This window comes from Mauremys reevesii, linkage group 8, assembly GCF_016161935.1.
Source record: "Mauremys reevesii isolate NIE-2019 linkage group 8, ASM1616193v1, whole genome shotgun sequence".
Taxonomy (NCBI): Eukaryota; Metazoa; Chordata; order Testudines; family Geoemydidae; genus Mauremys; species Mauremys reevesii.
The window spans coordinates 7,265,960-7,283,109 of NC_052630.1; the positions used below are offsets into that span (position 1 = coordinate 7,265,960).

The following is a 17,150-nucleotide window of genomic DNA, read 5'->3' on the forward strand; positions in this document are numbered from 1 at the left end:
CCAGGGCAGGTGGAGGGTCCGCCATGGCTCCCCCCAGCTGCCTGCCAGCTCCTACAGTAGCTGGGCTGCGGCTCTGAGCCACCCCCTTCCCCGGCCAGAGCCGGGTCAGGGAGAGCCGCGCTAGGAGCTGTGGGGAACCTGAGTATCTCCACCTGCCCTGGGTGGGCGGGCTAAGGGACAGGGACACTGGGCAGGGAGGCTGGGGGCAGGGGCCCTGGGCTGCTCGGGCACCCTGCCCGGGGCAAGTGGAGGGTCCGCCGCGGCTCCCCACAGCTGCCAGCACATCTCTTCCCGACCGGCTACAGAGGCGGGGGGTGCCTCGGAGTCTCAATCCAGCCCCCAGTGTAGAGCCCTGCAAATCCACCAATATCCACATCCGCAGATAATTTCTGCAGATTAGGTGCGGATACACATTTGTGTATCCACACAGGACTTTACATATTTCTTCAAAGCAAATCCTTTTTCTTCTAGGTTGTTGAGTTTCTACAGCTTTCATAAAAGTTCTTGCATTCCTAGTAGCAGCCCTCAGATAGCAAAAGACTCCTATCTCTCCCTTCCTGGACAACTTGTTAATGAGGGTCCCATTTACAGACAAAGCAACAATGGATACCCAGCATGCAACCTGGTTTCTGGAGGATTATGTCTTCATGTTGCATCTAAAGAGACAAATATTGATTGTGATTAAAAATTGAGACACCACCTACAGTATAAGGTATTAGTGTCATAGGAGAGGTGAGGTAAGTTAAGGGCACTCACATGAGAAGTCTACAACTTCAGAGACCTCAGTCTCTGTCTCTCAAGAATGTCATGCATAGATATGCCAGTAAGGGCCTGAGTCCCCATGAGGCTTCTTCAGAGGTTCTGTCTTTTCCATACACTCTGCTGTCTTGTTTAGTAATGAATCTCTCTTCCCCCAAAACTGGCTAGCATGTTCATCTTCTGATGATTGAAGGACAGACTTACAAAAGGATTCCTTGTACGTGAGGAAGATGGAGCAGTCATAATGACCAGTGCCAATCTAGAAGAGTGGAGTACTTACTGAAGGGCAAAGATCAGAGACCTGATCCCAGGAAGACAAGAGGCACAATATAACTGGCTAGAGGTCAGGGCCATCCAGTATGGGTTCACAGCATAGATTCCTTCTGTGCATTTTCCATAGTCTTGTAATGACAGACCACATCTCTGCCATGGCCTATGTAGACAAAATGAAGTATAACCACATCTTCATCTTTCCAGAAAGACGCAACTGTTGGTGTCTTGGGCAGAGCAAACCTGTTACCAGTATGCACCATACATAATAAGGGAAAGCTGAATACCACCACAGTGAGGCTTGGCACTAGGAAGAAAAACAAAGACCCATAACACCAAGGCAATGGACCTGTTAGCCTTTTCTTGCAACCACACAGTGTCTAACTAGTGTCTAGCTTTTCAGGAGGAGGGTTCATGAACTTGGCCAGCAGCCACTCCTCAAATAGTTAAGAGATTGGAAGGAAAACACACTTATACCTCTTCCAGGACCACTACTTGTTGAGGAGAACTATTCAACATGGCAAGTAGGTCTACCCGTATTTCTACTACAAAGGGACCTGCCTGTTGTCACAAGGGCCAATCTTGCACCAAGAGCTAGATAGGCTTGAACTAGCTGCCTGATGTGAGAAGAATTGACTGTAAGAGGATAATCTGATATGGTCACTATGTGTTTGGTCTCAAGGAAGACATCCAATATGACTTATTTCATTATGTGGTCAAGCACTGGTTTAGGGATCTGTGATACTCTGTACGCCAAAGCAACACCCTGGCACCTCCATATTCACCACTGTCAATATAATTGATATATTTTGTACAAAGTATGCCTTGTGAGGTATCATTTTAATTCTTGATCTGTTTAATATTAATATCCTGTTGGATTGTATGTGCTATCATTGTTTGTGAAGTTATGAAGTTTGCTATATGTTTGTTACTAATATGTTGTGACGTTGGACACACCCACAACCAGCCTTTCAGGTACAGAAATGGTGCAGCCAGACACTGATAATGGCCCATTAAGGGGAATAATTCACACGAGGACTAACCCAGGAACTGTATACGATGGAGACCTCTCAGAGAAAGCACATAGACAATGGAGACTGCTTGACTCATGTCATAGCAAAAGATCTTTCCAGCAAGCTGGAGGAACCTATAAAGGAGGGGAAGTGACATCATCATTTGGCCTTGTTTCCCCCCCACCCCCAAACTCAACATCTGGAAACACGTCTGGAGGACAAACAGTGAACTGGGGAGGTGGTTCCAGGCTAGAAAGGAGAATCCCAGCCTGTGTATTAAGGAATTATACCATCAGAGTGAGACACTGATTTAAATCCTGTCTAGTTTATAGAACTCAGATTTACTTTTATTTCTTAGGTAATCAACTTTGATCTGCATGCTTATTACTTATTATCACTTTAAATCTATCTTTCTGTAGTTAATAAACCTATTTTTATATCTAAAATTGTGTTTTGCTTGAAGTTCTTGAGAAATCTGATCAGGAACAAAAACTGGTGCGTGTCCATTGAGGGAGGGCCGGACTGGGTAATAAACTTACGCTGGTCGGGCTTCTAACCAGGGCAGGACAGTACAACCCTGAGGTCCTAGGCTGGGGAGCTGTGGGGAGTCGGCTGGAGCCTCTGTATTGTTGGTTCATGAGTGGCTGGTGAAAGTATTCATGTAACTCAGCTGGGTGTGTCCCTGCCTGTGGATGGCTTTGTAAGTGCAGTACTTGGAGTGGTTTGCAGCTTGTCACAGCATCACAATGTGAGAGGGAGCCCAGGTTGGTGAGACAAAGGGCTCAGCGGTTCCCCAGTCCCAAGTTGCACCCTAGGGATCCCATCATAGGATCAAGACATCATTTCATCAGAATTAGCCGAGGTTAGGGGAACTTGAAGGTGGTGGCCATGTAGTTGTCTTTTCACACATTTTCCAATTCTGTAACCAGGACATCGAAATGTCATCTGATCTTCCTTTTGAGAGGAGCTGTACTGTGACCTTGTGTGCATGTAAAAATGTGTACATAATTGTAAAGTATCTGCCTTCAACTGGGTTCACATTGCTAATAAAAGACCATTATAACCGATGTAGACCTTAGACAATGAAAAGGAATATTTCTTATCTGTACTTACTATTTGAACAAAAGGACTTTTCCAGTAAGTTCAGACTGGCCATTCCTTGGGTAGAGTATTTTCTGTTGTGAACTTGGATCAGAATTGATCTTGGTTGAAGGAAGTTTTGTTTTTATTATGTTCTGTATAAGGAGACAGAAGTGCCCATAGTTACTTTCTTGAATTAAGTGTAATTTCCTTAATGGGGTAGTGAAGATCCTTATTTTTGGTTATGGAAATTGCTTATGGAGAGGGATGCACCCCTTTGTGCCAGTGACTGATGATCACTTCAGTCAATAGACTTGTTATATGCAAATTAATTGAAACAGAAGAGGAGAGATGTTTTATGGCTAAACATTAGATCCCACTAGTTATGAAATGGTAGTTTGCTAAATTGACTTTTGCTATTATCTGTGAGAAGGATGTCCAAACTGCATCACTCAACAAGTTCACAGTACAGCAGCAAATATAGGGAAGGGGATATGGGACAAATACTGATTGTGCCAGTCCTAAGATGGACCTATATGCTGGTAACAGATCACTTTGAGTTAGCCCACATAATTGCACTTGCATCTATAGTGAAAAGTACAAAAATAGCTTTCTGTTTATTGATACTTTTTCTACAATAATGAAATGACATAAATGACTTCTGATCAGATCTCTTCATATGTAAGTGATTTGTATTAGCAATCATTTAAATTACTCTTAAATTGCTTTTCATTATGTCATGGAGACCATCCAGCTGATATATTCAAATCCTAAGCTTGTGAAAAATATTGTACATTCCAAATGGCATCTGAATAACTGAGCATAGATGACGGATGATAATGGACAACTATTGACAATTAAACTTGCTGACTTAGTTCAGTTATCTGTCCCTTACAGTGCTGATTGATATGCTCAGCACTGGTGTGTAGTAGATATTTTATAAATTCAATAAGAAGGGGGAGTGATTCACTGTAAGGCTTAGATCCTCTGGAGTGTATTAAAAACCATAATAAAACAAAAAACCCACCAAAAAGTACTGACTCTCCATTAGTGTTCCCTGTACACTGTGCAGTTGTCAGCAATAACAGACTTTATGGAACTTATGCTACGTACATTGGATGGTAAATTTTAAAGATGTTATAATGAGTAGTGGTGCTGTATCTCAAACAAGGATATACCTATAATAAAATTCTGTTATTCTCATTTCTAAAATTTTTCAGACCCTGTCTTCTCACGATCAGTTTGAATACTATTCCTTAATATGTTTGACTGCTACAGGAAACTGTGCGCCTTAGTACAGTTTTTTTTTTTTTTTTTTTTTTTTAATTTTTACCACTTGTAATTTCTGGTTTTGGTCATTAAGTGCTGCTTACAGGATTGCTATGCTACATTTTGTCCCCCTCCACTTTTGTATTTTGGATATTCTTGTACCTCTAAGTTTCATGACTTCAAAATTAATTTTTTGCTAGAGATTATACTTGTCTAATATTTGTAGGATATATATTGTCCAGGGCATAAGTAGCGTTTAAACAAATCAAGTTAATTTGGCTATAATCTTCCCACAGTTGCTTAATAGGGGTTGGTAAAGGCTTTCACTCAATCTACTGTCCTTACCAACACAGATCTGATGTGGATGATTATATCTTCTCTACTTGATCAGAGCTTTTGTCAGATTTATTACAACTGACATGCCTGAAGTACTGTCTCAGATATCTGACTTAGATGTTTCTAATATTGGCCATAAAAACTTTTTTCAGGCTTGTTGCCTCTTCTGTAGGAAGGCCACCTAACTGAATCAGTAAGTTACAGCAGTTTATTCCAAGCTTCTAGCGAGAAATGCTACAACAGATTTTTGTAGTACTTAGTTGTCCCTCACATGGACTGCTGCATTTATTGTACCTTAGGTTCTCAGTTCTGGGAACTTTTGTATTTTTCCCCAGATTGCCTCTCCAGATTTCTGTGTTGCTGAAGTACAAAGTCTAGAATAAAGCAACAAAGAGTCCTGTGTCACCTTATAGACTAACAGATGTATTGGAGCATGAGCTTTCGTGGGTGAATACCCACTTCGTCAGATGCATGGGACAGATTGAGACTAACACGGCTACCCCTCTGATGCTTAAAGTCTAGAATGTCTCAGAAGCACTGGTTTACACAATTGGATTTCTGCTTCTAGCATGCTCTTTCTCTTTGGAAAAAGTAGAGCTGTTTAGATTTCTTAAGGACACTGCATCAAGACCATGTAATATTGTTTGACATTAAATAAATCAGTACTGCTTTTAGATGAATTCAAGACCTTGCTTATAGTTTGGCTCACTTGTGAATGAACACACAGCTGCCTCCCATTTCCTATTCATTGTGAAAATAGGGAAAAATCTAGAAAGAATCTTTTTGTTCCGTACGTGAACAGCAAACTCTGTTGTCTTTCACTGCTAGAGATCATAGCTAAACATGGTTTAAAAATCATAAGTGATAAAAACATACTGAGACTACTACATAATTTCCTTTTTATGAAACTGGGATATTTCTTAACTCCACCATAATGCCAGACCTTTTATTATTCTAGTTACTCCATTTTTAGCTCTTAATTTCTATTTTATTTTGCCTTAAGTGCTCGAAGGCATCAGACCATTCTCTAAATTAGAGAACGACTTTGAAAAGTGAAATTTTTTTATGTTGTATACGTGAAATCATGACCTATTAATAAGGCTCAGATTTTTGTCACGGATATTTTCAGTAAAAATCATGGACAGGTTGTGGCAATAAACAAAAATTCACAGAAGCCTGTGACCTGTTCATGATTTTTACTAAAAATATCCATGGCAAAATGGAGAGAGGATAGGGTCCAGCATACAAAGTGGCTGGAAGCTTTGGGGTCCCGTCACCCCCCGCAGTGGCAGGGAGCTCTGGGGTCCCCGCCACAGCTGAGCTGCCACGAGGGGTACCTCCCCTGTAGCTGGGCTGCCACAAGGGGTCCACCTGCTGCGACTGGGCTGCTGCAGGGAGCCCCGTGGCGAGTGGGAGCTCCAGGGGATCCCCGCCATCTGCCACAGCTGGGCTGCTGTGGGGAGGGGTTTGCCACCTGCCGCGGCTGGGATGCTGCGGGGAGTCCTGCTGTCCATAGCTAAGTGGGAGCTCTGGGGTCCCCCTGCTGCTAGGAGATGGTGGGGGCCTGCCAGCAGTGTCTGAGAGCTGCAGGGCTGCCTGCTGACTGACAACTCCAGCCCCGGGGCAGAAAATGTCAGAGGTGTCCGGAACTCACGGATTCTGTGACTTCAATGACCTCCGTGAAATAATCGTAACCTTACCTATTAAGCATACTAACAAACATACCTTTACTAGACTAGTATACTTGCATTTCTTACTGTAAAAAGACATTGTGGTAGTTACAATGGATGATACATTTTATGCTACATCCCATTAAAACTTTCTGCAGCTGGAAGAGGATGATGATGGAAATGTGCACTAACCTTTGCTCTTATTTGAACATGTCATCAATATGACTAAATCTGTGTCCATTTCAGTTTTCATTCTGATTTGAGACCAAACATTACTGCATACTCTGTTTCCTTTTGCTCTTTAGGAAGTTTAACAAAGATAACCTTATCACTTAATGAGTTAGTCATTCTAATTCTTTCAATGTAGTACTTTAAAACAAAACTAAAATTTTGGGGGAATATTTTCTCTCAAGTCCCAGTAGTTCCTCTCTTAGAATCATAGACTATCAGGGTTGGAAGGGACCTCAGGAGGTCATCTAGTCCAACCCCCTGCTCAAAGCAGGACCAATTCCCAACTAAATCGTCCCAGCCAGGGCTTTGTCAAGCCTGACCTTAAAAACCTCTAAGGAAGGAGATTCCACCACCTCCCTAAGTAACCCATTCCAGTACTTCACCACCTTCCTAGTGAAAAAGTTTTTCCTAATATCCAACCTAAACCTCCCCCACTGCAACTTGAGACCATTACTCCTTGTTCTGTCATCAGGTACCACTGAGAACAGTCTAGATCCATCCTCTTTGGAACCCCCTTTCAGTTAGTTGAAAGCAGCTATCAAACCCCCCCTCATTCTTCTCTTCATAAAGCTTAGTCAGAAACATCTAGTGTGAGAGAGAGAGATCCTTTTCTTTCTCTCTTACATAGCTCCGGTACTGGTAATAGATCCTGCATGAGTTACTCCTGGGGGAATTATGCACCAAAAAATTATAAATTCTGCGCACAATATTTTAAAATTCTGCATATTTTAAAATACCTGTCAGCAAATTTGTAACAAAGACAACACAGATTTAGGAAATATTTGTTGACAAATAGATTCCTTACTAGGCATATTGATACAGAACTTTGAGTGATAATTCATTTAAACCAGGGGTTCTCAACCTTTTTCCTTCTGAAAACCCCCCACCCCCGATGCTATAAAAACTCCACAGCCCACCTTTGCCATAACTAGTTTTCTGCATATGAAAGCTAGGGTCTGCACTAAGAGTAGCAAGCAGGGCGATTGCCCGGGGCCCCACACCACGAGGGCGCACCACAAAGCTAAGTTGCTCATATGGTGGCTGAATTTCCTTTCTGAATGTTCTATAATTACTGAGGGAATAACAAAATACAGTGATCCCATCAAACCATTAATAAAGCAACATACAAATCAAATTGTTTTGTGACTTTTTTTTCTTATCCTTATCCGAACAAAAGATAAAACTAGCCCTGAAGTGGTAACTAACAACAAATAGTATTTTTTCTATTGCTGTAGGTACTAGTTCTATTCCATTATAAAATAGTTTAAGGTTTATAATACTTTTTTTTTTTTCTAAATTTGAGTGATGTGTGAAGGGATAGTGATTTGACTTAATGTAAAAGATGTATGGCTACAATTTTCACACAGTTTCAAAATTCTGTAATGAGGGTCTAACTATAAAACTTCTTGTAATAAGAAAACTTTTAGGCTTCCATTCTAGTTTCAGTGGGCCTGGCAGCACTGGGTGATCTTAACATCCTAGATAGTACAGTATCTAATTACAATAGAATGTATTAAAAATGGAGCAATTGTCAAACTTTCTTACCTCATCTATTTAATGTTAATCTTCTGATGTCTTTGTTTCCTATCATAATTACTTTGTCTTGCCTCTTGCATATTGCCCATCTTTGCTCCCAATACTTCTTAGCCTTGATAATGATTGCAATGAAAAAAGTAATCTCATAATCTGATTAAACTATTATCCCAGGATAAAATTTGCATGCATTTGCTTTTAAAAGAAAATGCAGACTTAATAATATTGGATATAGCTTCTGCTTTGAGCTGCAGTAGTTAAGTTAAAAATAGGAAATTAGAGATAGTAAAATATCCTGTGTTCTCATTGTTAAGCCAAGGAGTTTGTGTGAAATTCTGGTTTTACATTGTGCTTCATCTTTGGATGTGTGTGTGGTATGCCACAGTTATTGGAATCTGATTTTGCTGAAGAAAAATATATATGCCTTTGGCCCTGGGAATTTGAATGTTTTATTGCCCTGCTCATGATATTCTGTTTTTTCCAGTTCTTAGACTACTGCTCTGAACAAGTGGGAAGTATTTATTAAATAGCAAACAGCTTTATCTAAATGGAGATAGTCAAGGTTGGTATGTCCAAAGCTTGACATACTTTTTTGTCCCTTTTGCAGAGTGCAATGTAATCTGAGGGATTTTTAAAACAAACACATGTGCTACTTCTGCTTTTGTAACTGGTTTGTTGTACTTTTAAATAAAAACACACGCAATACACAAAGTACTCTTATGATTATTGTAACCTGATACAGTATCAGTGCTCCTAAAATACTTTTTTGTGACTCAGTGCCAGTGATTAATGGTTACCATAAATCTTAAAATAGAGGGGTTATGTGTCAATGTAATGGAAGAAAACACCTGATTTTAAAGCAAGAGATTCCAGTTTCAAACTTCTAGATTTCAGAGTTTTGTTATATACAGAGTTCAGAAAAGAAATGAAATTCAGATTTAAGAATTCGGCTAAGTAGCTTTTATAACAATGCCTGAAGTATTCTAATCTAACCTTGCAGAACCACCATGAAGATGTATATAACTTACTTAACTAATTCTTACAATGTTGATGGGAAAACTTAATTTCCTGTCAAATTACTTGCCCCAGGCAAGTGATCAAACAATTTTTTGTAAAGATGTCCCTAATACAGGTTCGTCCACCCAAATGAAACGAGGATGGATGGTAATCTTTTTAAAATTTCAGAAGAGATCTTTTAACCATTTGAAAGCCCCATTTGTCACATTCTCCTGCTCTTGGAGAGAGTCGCCTCACTGCATGTTAAACAATGGGGACCTTTGTCTGGCTTGTTGAAGGTTGAGTTGCCCCTTTAATGGCAGCTAGAGAGTTACCTGCTGTGTGGAGACAGCTTCATACCAGGTCAGCGTGGGGACGCTAGGTGACCAGAAGAGAAGGGAACTGTTTATGCCCACATCTATGCAGTAAAAGCCCTCTTTTCACCTGGACCAGGCTAAGCAGTGCCCACCTTCCCACTCATGGAAGTAGTTGAAATGCCAGGTTTCATCATGATCAGCTGTGAGCATTATGCTAGTCTCCCCTTTTCTTGGGGGGGTTAGGAAGGATCTTTTCCCTTACCACTAGATTGGCCAAGACAAGGTGGATTTGCTTGCCTTCCCCATAGCAGGTTGAGGGCTTAATGAGGGACAAAGAACAAAAAGGACAGGAGTTAGGCTGTGATTATGTAAGCTTGGGACTGATGTCCAATACAGGTGCTTCATAGGGAATGGATATGGTGATCAGATAAAATGGATTTGGAAAGCAGCTCCCTGGGTATATGTAGATGAGTATGGAATTACCTGCACTGAACAATTTTATCTGCCAGATTCTCCTAGTCATGTAGAAATAAAGTTTCAGCATAATTAAAGCATATCCAGTGTCTGCTGTCCTTCCAGCATAGCCGGACAATGCTTACAAAGGCCTTCTGTTTGGATTCTTTGTTACATGTAGTAGGCTAGATGGTGGTGTAGTAAATATCACAAATAGACTTGTCTAGAAAATGCAGGTTGCCATGGAGAAGCACATTTTATTACCTTTTTAAAGGGCACAAAGTTATAGCATACTTGACTTAATTTTTTTTTATTAAGTGCTATCTGAAAAGCTTTCGGAAGCCTTACTGCATTTAAACAAAACCACTGTTTTAACCTTATTGGTAGCTAGTGATATTTTTACTTTTTGGCAGTTGAAGAGCATAACATTGACTCTTTTTTAAATACTATAGATGTTACCACTTGCTCTCTTGTAAGTTACTATTTAATAGTGCTACAGTTTCTTGAATGAAGCAAGCATTAGTTTCTCTGTCTAAGCAGTAAGTTTCCAGCCACATGCAAACAGAACCATTTTTCACTGGTGTCAGCTGTTGTACCACAAGTGATGTATTGTACCTTGATTTTTGTCCCTTTTGTATGGTGGGCTGGTTTCTCAGTGTCCCAGGAGAAATTGTATGACACTTGCACTTTAACTATAGGCTAGGTGAGGGGTACTACAGGAAGGCTCTGACAGAGGTCTTGAAATTAAGTATAACTGATATTTTTTTATTCTGACAGTATATTAATTCTGTAGTAGAAACCTCTTAAGTTGGTTAATTAGTTAGACCAGTGACAATTATTAATACTAACTAGTCTGTACTTGACTGAACTGGTTTAAAAGCTTGTTTTCACATCCTCCTTTGTTTAGCCATACTTCACACTGGAATGATATTTATAACTGCATTAAAAGGGAGAAAACCCTGTGTGGCTGAGAAACAGATGCTTGGTAATGCCTATGGCACATAAACCATATTTTAATGTTGTTTTTCCCCCTGAGCAAGTATTGATTCAAATATTAATTCATTGTGGAGTTACAAATATCTTTGTGGTCACTAAATTAATTCTCAGGTGTATGTATTCACAGCTCCTAATGAGTATGAGGTTTTAAAAATATTTTTTGAAGGGGACTTTCCCTTTAAGCATGCAACTTTGTTTTAGGCTTTGGTAGCCAGAGAGTAATAACTATCAAGTATAAGACAACTGAATTCTTTGACAAATGTTTTTGTTTTCCTTCTAACTTTTTTGCCAGTTTGAACAAATCCCTGATGTATAAATTTCTCCTGTTTTAGTGGTGGATCGTCTGGGCTGCGATCCTCGAACACGTTTCCATGTTCCTCCGAATACCAAGCAGTGGATTGCCTTGCTGCAACGAGGAAACTGTACATTTAGAGAGAAAATATTGCGAGCAGCTTCACATAATGCCACAGCTGTGGTCATTTACAACAATATATCCAGTGAGGAACCTGTCACTATGACTCATCAAGGTAAATAGTATGAAGTCTGTTTCCCTTTTGTCCCTTTTGCCCTCTGGATATTTTTCTGCCATATAAACTATTTTTAAAGCACTGTTGACCAGGGCTTTGGAGCTGTGCTCCGGCTCCGCTCCCGGCAAAAACCTGCAGCTCCATTGCTCCGGAGCTGCTCCGCGCTCCAGCTCTGGGCCCAGCTCCAAAGCCCTGTTGTTGACGTAGTATACAACTACTTCTTAAGTGTTTTTACCCTTGGTTCTTTGCAAATATGAGCAAGTACACAATATAGTGAAATACAATGAATACATCTGTAACTGTATTTTTTTATTTTTTATTTTTTTTAAAACCTCCAGAGGGATACTCTTATCCACCGAGTAACATTTTTTCTTTCCCCTTTTTGGGATCTTAGAGCTATCACTTTTGTTTCAAAGCTTAGAGCTATTGCTTATTGGAGAGGCAGAAAACAAAACAGTGTATAAAAGAGAAGAGCTTGAACTTTATACAAAATATCTGAGAGTGAAGAATTTTTATAGTAATGAGACTTATAGTGGAGTTTTGAAGGCTAGGTGTGTGCCCCTGTTTTTTTTGGCACAAGCATTCCTAAGTTGGTGTTGGGACCCATACCAGGCTGAGATCATGCATATGGCCCACAGGAGCACTTCATCCTGGGCAGCTTCTGTTTTCCTTGCTGTGCTTCCCTGGCGAAACAGAATACGCTGCTACCTGGTAAGCAATAGGAGCAAGACCCACTGATCCATATTAACATGTGGAATTGGGACAGCATTGGCAAAATAGATACTACACATCAAAAAAACAGGGTTTGGGTCAAAATAAAAAGCATAGGTTTATTCATGCTGTATATCTCAGGTTGTCAGCATCGTTTATGTAGTAATGTAACTTTATTAAAATACATCTCTACCTCGATATAACGCTGTCCTCGGGCCAAAAAATCTTACCGCGTTATAGGTGAAACCGTGTTACATCGAACTTGCTTTGATACACCGGAGTGCGCAGCCCCGCCCCTCCAGAGCACTGCTTTACCGCATTATATCCGAATTTGTATTATATTGGGTTGTGTTATATCGGGATAGAGGTGTATTGTCCCATTTCCCACAGGGGTGCCACTTCAGATTTTGGGGTGGGGAGGTAACTTCCAACCAGGGGTTGAATCACTTGGATTTTTTTTGAAAGAGAAAATGTCTATTTTTGGAGCATTTGTTTTGATTAGTTCCTGTATTTTTAACAGTACATATAGATTTATTACAACAAAATTGACAACATAGGGCAAATAGGCAACTTTTAAAGCTAAGCTAAGCACCTTTGCATGCAAACCCAGTACCAAATAAAACCTAATTTTCAAGTCTCTAAAGCAAAGTTCAGAACACCCAAGAGAAATACAGTAAAATATTACTGATCCCACAGCCTTGATGTATAAATCTTTTAGCCTTTACACAGGTGGCAGTGCAGTCATACAGTATGATACATTGCTATTATGAAGCAAACTTGGACAAATTGCTAAGGAGTACAAAAGAATAGCACAGCCATGTTGGGGCAAAATCAGAAAGACTAAGGCATAAAATGAGTTAAATGTATCAGGGAACATAAAAGGTAATAAGAGGTTCTTTAAATACATTAAGAACAAGAGACAGAGAAAGGAAGTGTAGGTCCTCTACTTAGCAGGGAAGGAGAGCTAATAACTGGTGACATGAGGAAGGCTGTGGTGTTTAATGCCTATTTTGTTTTCAGGTTCACTAGAAAGGTTAATGGTGACTAGATACTCAACTCAATTAATAGTAATAACAAGGGGGAAGGAATGCAAGCCAAAATAGGGAAAGAACAGAATTAAAGAATATTTAGATATATGCACTTCAGCAGGACCTGATGAAATTCATTTTAGGGTACTTAAAGAACTAACTGAAGCAATCTTACAACTGTTAGCCATTATTTTTGAGAACTCATTGAAGTTGGGTAAGGTCTCAAAGGACTGGAAAAGGGCAAACACAGTACCTATAGTTAAAAAGGGGAACAAAGAAAACCCAGGGAACAGTAGTCCGGTCAGCTTAACTTCAATACCTGGAAAGATAGTGGAACAGATTCTTAAACAATCAGTTTGTAAGCACCTAGAGGAAATAGGGTTATAAGGAATATCCAGTATGGATTTGAAAAAACAAATCTTGTCAAACCAATCTAATTTCCTTTTTTGACAGGATTACTGGCCTACTGGATTTGCAGGGAAGGAACCAGTAGATGTGAGATATCAAAAGCCGTACTAAAAAATCAAGATGATTCTTGGGGTACCCAGTACTGTGAATCACGTCATTACCCCCTACCTCCGTCATGAGGGAGTCTTGCCTATGCCTGGTTGGGTGTCAGCTCCTTAACACCACCAGCCTTTCTCAGGCTCTCGCTCGGACACTCGCCTCTAGGCGGGGCCAGCCCTGTTTTCATCTTGCAGGCTAACAATAGATGCACCCCTCTCCCTAAGTCCCTTTGAAGTGTTCCACTGAGATATCCAGCCCCTTTAATTGGCAACTTACAGAAATTCCAAATCCTCTGCCCCTGGAGGAGCAGTGTGCCCCAGTTTACTAGTTTTACCTTAAACCACAGCTCCTGTAAACCAGTGGTTCGTTCTCAACCAGGGGTACGCAGAGGTCTTCCAGGGGGGTACATCAACTCATCTAGATATTTGCTTAGTTTTATAACAGGGTACATAAAACGCATTAGTGAAGTCAGTACAAACTAAAATTTCATACAGGCAGTGACTTGTTTATGCTGCTCTATATACTGTACACTGAAATGCATGTACAGTATAAAATAAATCAATCAGAATATAAATAATTATGTGGTAAAAATGAGAGTAAGCAATTTTTCAGTAATAGTGTGCTGCAACACATCTGTATTTTTATGACTCTTTTTGTAAGCAAGTAGTTTTTAAGTGAGATGTAACTTGGGGGTATGCAAGACAAATCAGACTCCTGAAAGGGGTACAGTAGTTTGGAAAGGTTGAGAACCACTGCTGTAAATCACACAGCACTGATAAGCCCTTATAATAAAACAAAAGTAGATTTATTTAACAAAGACTAAAGATTTAACTAGAAATGAGTGGTGGCAACAAATGGTTACAATACAAAACAAAATCATAAAATGCAAAACGCTGTCTACCCTTAATAGTTACCTTCCCTATCTTATAAAGTACATCCCCTTCCCCTGCCCCAAGCTCTGGCAGTTGCAGAACTGGCTGGCTTCACAAGAACCAGGATCTAGTTTTTCATGAGATCACAGTATTCCTCCAGGTGTCTCCTGAGTGAAAGGATCCACAGGACCTCACTCCTCTGTTACATTGAAAATCATTTGGTTCTATGCACTGACAGGGTGAACCCCTGTCTTGTTTTAATGGTGTTTTTTGTTTGTTTTTTACCTTTAAGTTCAGTTATTTGCAGTTGCTACTCATGGCTTTCCACTGAAAGTCTTAGTATTGCACAAAACTATACAACTGAGCCTTGCATTGTGTCACGTCCCCTGGTGACTACTTTCTACTCCAAGTCCATAAAGCATACTTTCAGTATAAATAGATTATTCCTTAAATATTACCCATACATACAACTTGCAACATTTATAAATCTTGAAAAGTTACAAGCTTTCTGTAGATATTTTACGTGTTACTCCTTATAGCCAAATATCCTGTAAGATGTTTGGTGTAGTGAATTCTTTGCAAAGGAGCATATGTGTCATGGGACAGCTTACTTGACTGAAATGGTGCCCCTGATTCTCCAACTAGGCCCACAGACCTGTATCTTTCTAACTCATAATGGCAACTCTGAGTCCAGTTTGCCCTGTAGCCTCAATCATTACCATCTCCCTAAAACTCTTTCCAAAGAAAAGCCTTGACAAATATGTATAAAGAGACTAAATATGTAGGTCTAATAGCATGTACTGAAAATCACCACATCCAGTCACTGAAACAAATTCCATAGCAGCCAGGGGACCCTTTGCATTTCCCACCTCAGATTATCTCAACTACTGTGGTATCTTGTGGGGAGAGGTAGTTTCTTGGGTACTTGGGAACCAAACCATTTGAGGCTTGGATACACAAGTCTTACACATAAAAATAGAGTCCATAAAGATTTACCTTGAATGTTTCGGTGCTTTTTGAAGGGTACCTGTCCCCTTGTGGATTTCAGCAAACAATCCTCCCTTAGGTCAGTTTCTTTTGGCATGGTGAAAAATATTTCATCCAACTCATTCTTTCCATTTCATAGCTGAATATAGATTTAAACATTTGAAATCTATGGAAACGCATGTATATGCACTTTCTCAATATACTTCTCCAGCAAAGTACAAATCTTTTTTGATGGCCAGATATCAATTGTCACTCTCCAATCAATATTTTCATCATATTAAATGAAAACAATTGGCATCTTTTACAGCAAAAGGTGTTTGATTTTATGTGCTCTGGTAGTATATTAAGTCTCTGATGTTCAGGTTTTAATGCTACACTGTCTCCCAGGGCCAACTAGCGAAATAGGTATTGACCTCAGTGAACTTGTATCCACTAACAAAAAACTGCTAAGCTTAGTTACAACGGGTGTTTTTGTTGTCTCTTCCCTATCTGTATCCCTATAGTAATATGTTTTTATATATATATATCTCCACATATTGTGGTAAATGACCTCTCTTGGGTAAATGAAGGACATCTTTCCCAGAGCAGTTTATATTAGAAAGGTTGGGACATTACTGGCAGGAAGGCAGCTTTATCAGTGGTTTTGCTTGCTTCTTTTCTTTTATTCAAGCAGAACAAATAATATCTAATGCACAGAGAGAATATGTGGCAGGGGAAAATATTTAGTAGCTGTCTCTTTATAGTCAGTAATGGGAATAGGAAGGAAATGCAGGTAGAATAAAAGTAGTGTTAATATTAATTTTTAAAAAATGTGCTTGTGTAGTAGAAACTTAAATTTAAGTGTTACTAAATCACTGATTTATTCTCAAGTTCAGGTAAATCTTGAATTTTTTTGTAATTTTAAATCTATGTAAAAGTACTGTAATCTTAAATTTGAGATTAGCACAGCTTCTGTCCTTTTCATCTACATTATCATCTTCGCCTTGTTAGTTGGGGAGGATGGCTCTTTGTCTTGACAGGAAATATTGAAGACCAAGTGTTTCTTCCAAGCTGACATCGACATTCTTCATGTCCTCCTTTAGCACCTGGAAGCACATTTTTCTGGGTCTCTTTCATGGTCTCTGTCCTGTGACTACTAGATCTTGTACTCTGACCACCATCTCCTACATATCATTGTCTCATATGACCCAGCCATCTCAGTTGATGCTCCCTCAGCTTTTTCATGATGAGGGCTACCTGCAGCATGGCTCTTACTGTTTTGCGTCTTAAAATAAAATTTATTTAAATGAGAACTAAAGCACCAAAATAAAATTACTAAATTCCATTGATTACTGATTCATTGTTGTCAAAGTTACAGAAATTTTCTCCTTAAGTCTTAACGCTACATCTAGCATTACATCTTTACATCCAATGTAGACTTGGATTAAGCCTTTAAAGTAATCAGAACAAGCTTACTGCTTCATTGCATCCTTGGATAAATAATGCATCCCTTTTTGAGAGAGAGAATATCCATTCAGTGATGTACGATTGACTCTTTTCATTCTGCTTTTAGAATTAAGACTGTAGCTTTTTAGAGGATGAATCTTACACCCCAC

General features: G+C 39.7%; 1 protein-coding gene across 3 annotated transcripts in view; it reads left to right on the top strand.

Annotated features, from left to right (window-relative positions):
* RNF130 (ring finger protein 130) overlaps window positions 1-17,150 on the top strand; it is an 86,903-nt gene that overhangs the window by 6,076 nt on the left and 63,677 nt on the right. For 2 of the 3 annotated variants that reach the window (XM_039484606.1, XM_039484605.1), the window contains exon 2: window positions 11,256-11,450. The exons of the other annotated variant lie outside the window; for it this stretch is intronic. In XM_039484606.1, the coding sequence (XP_039340540.1) occupies window positions 11,256-11,450 (195 nt within the window). The remainder of the gene's footprint in view (window positions 1-11,255; window positions 11,451-17,150) is intronic. 3 annotated transcript variants of the gene reach the window in all.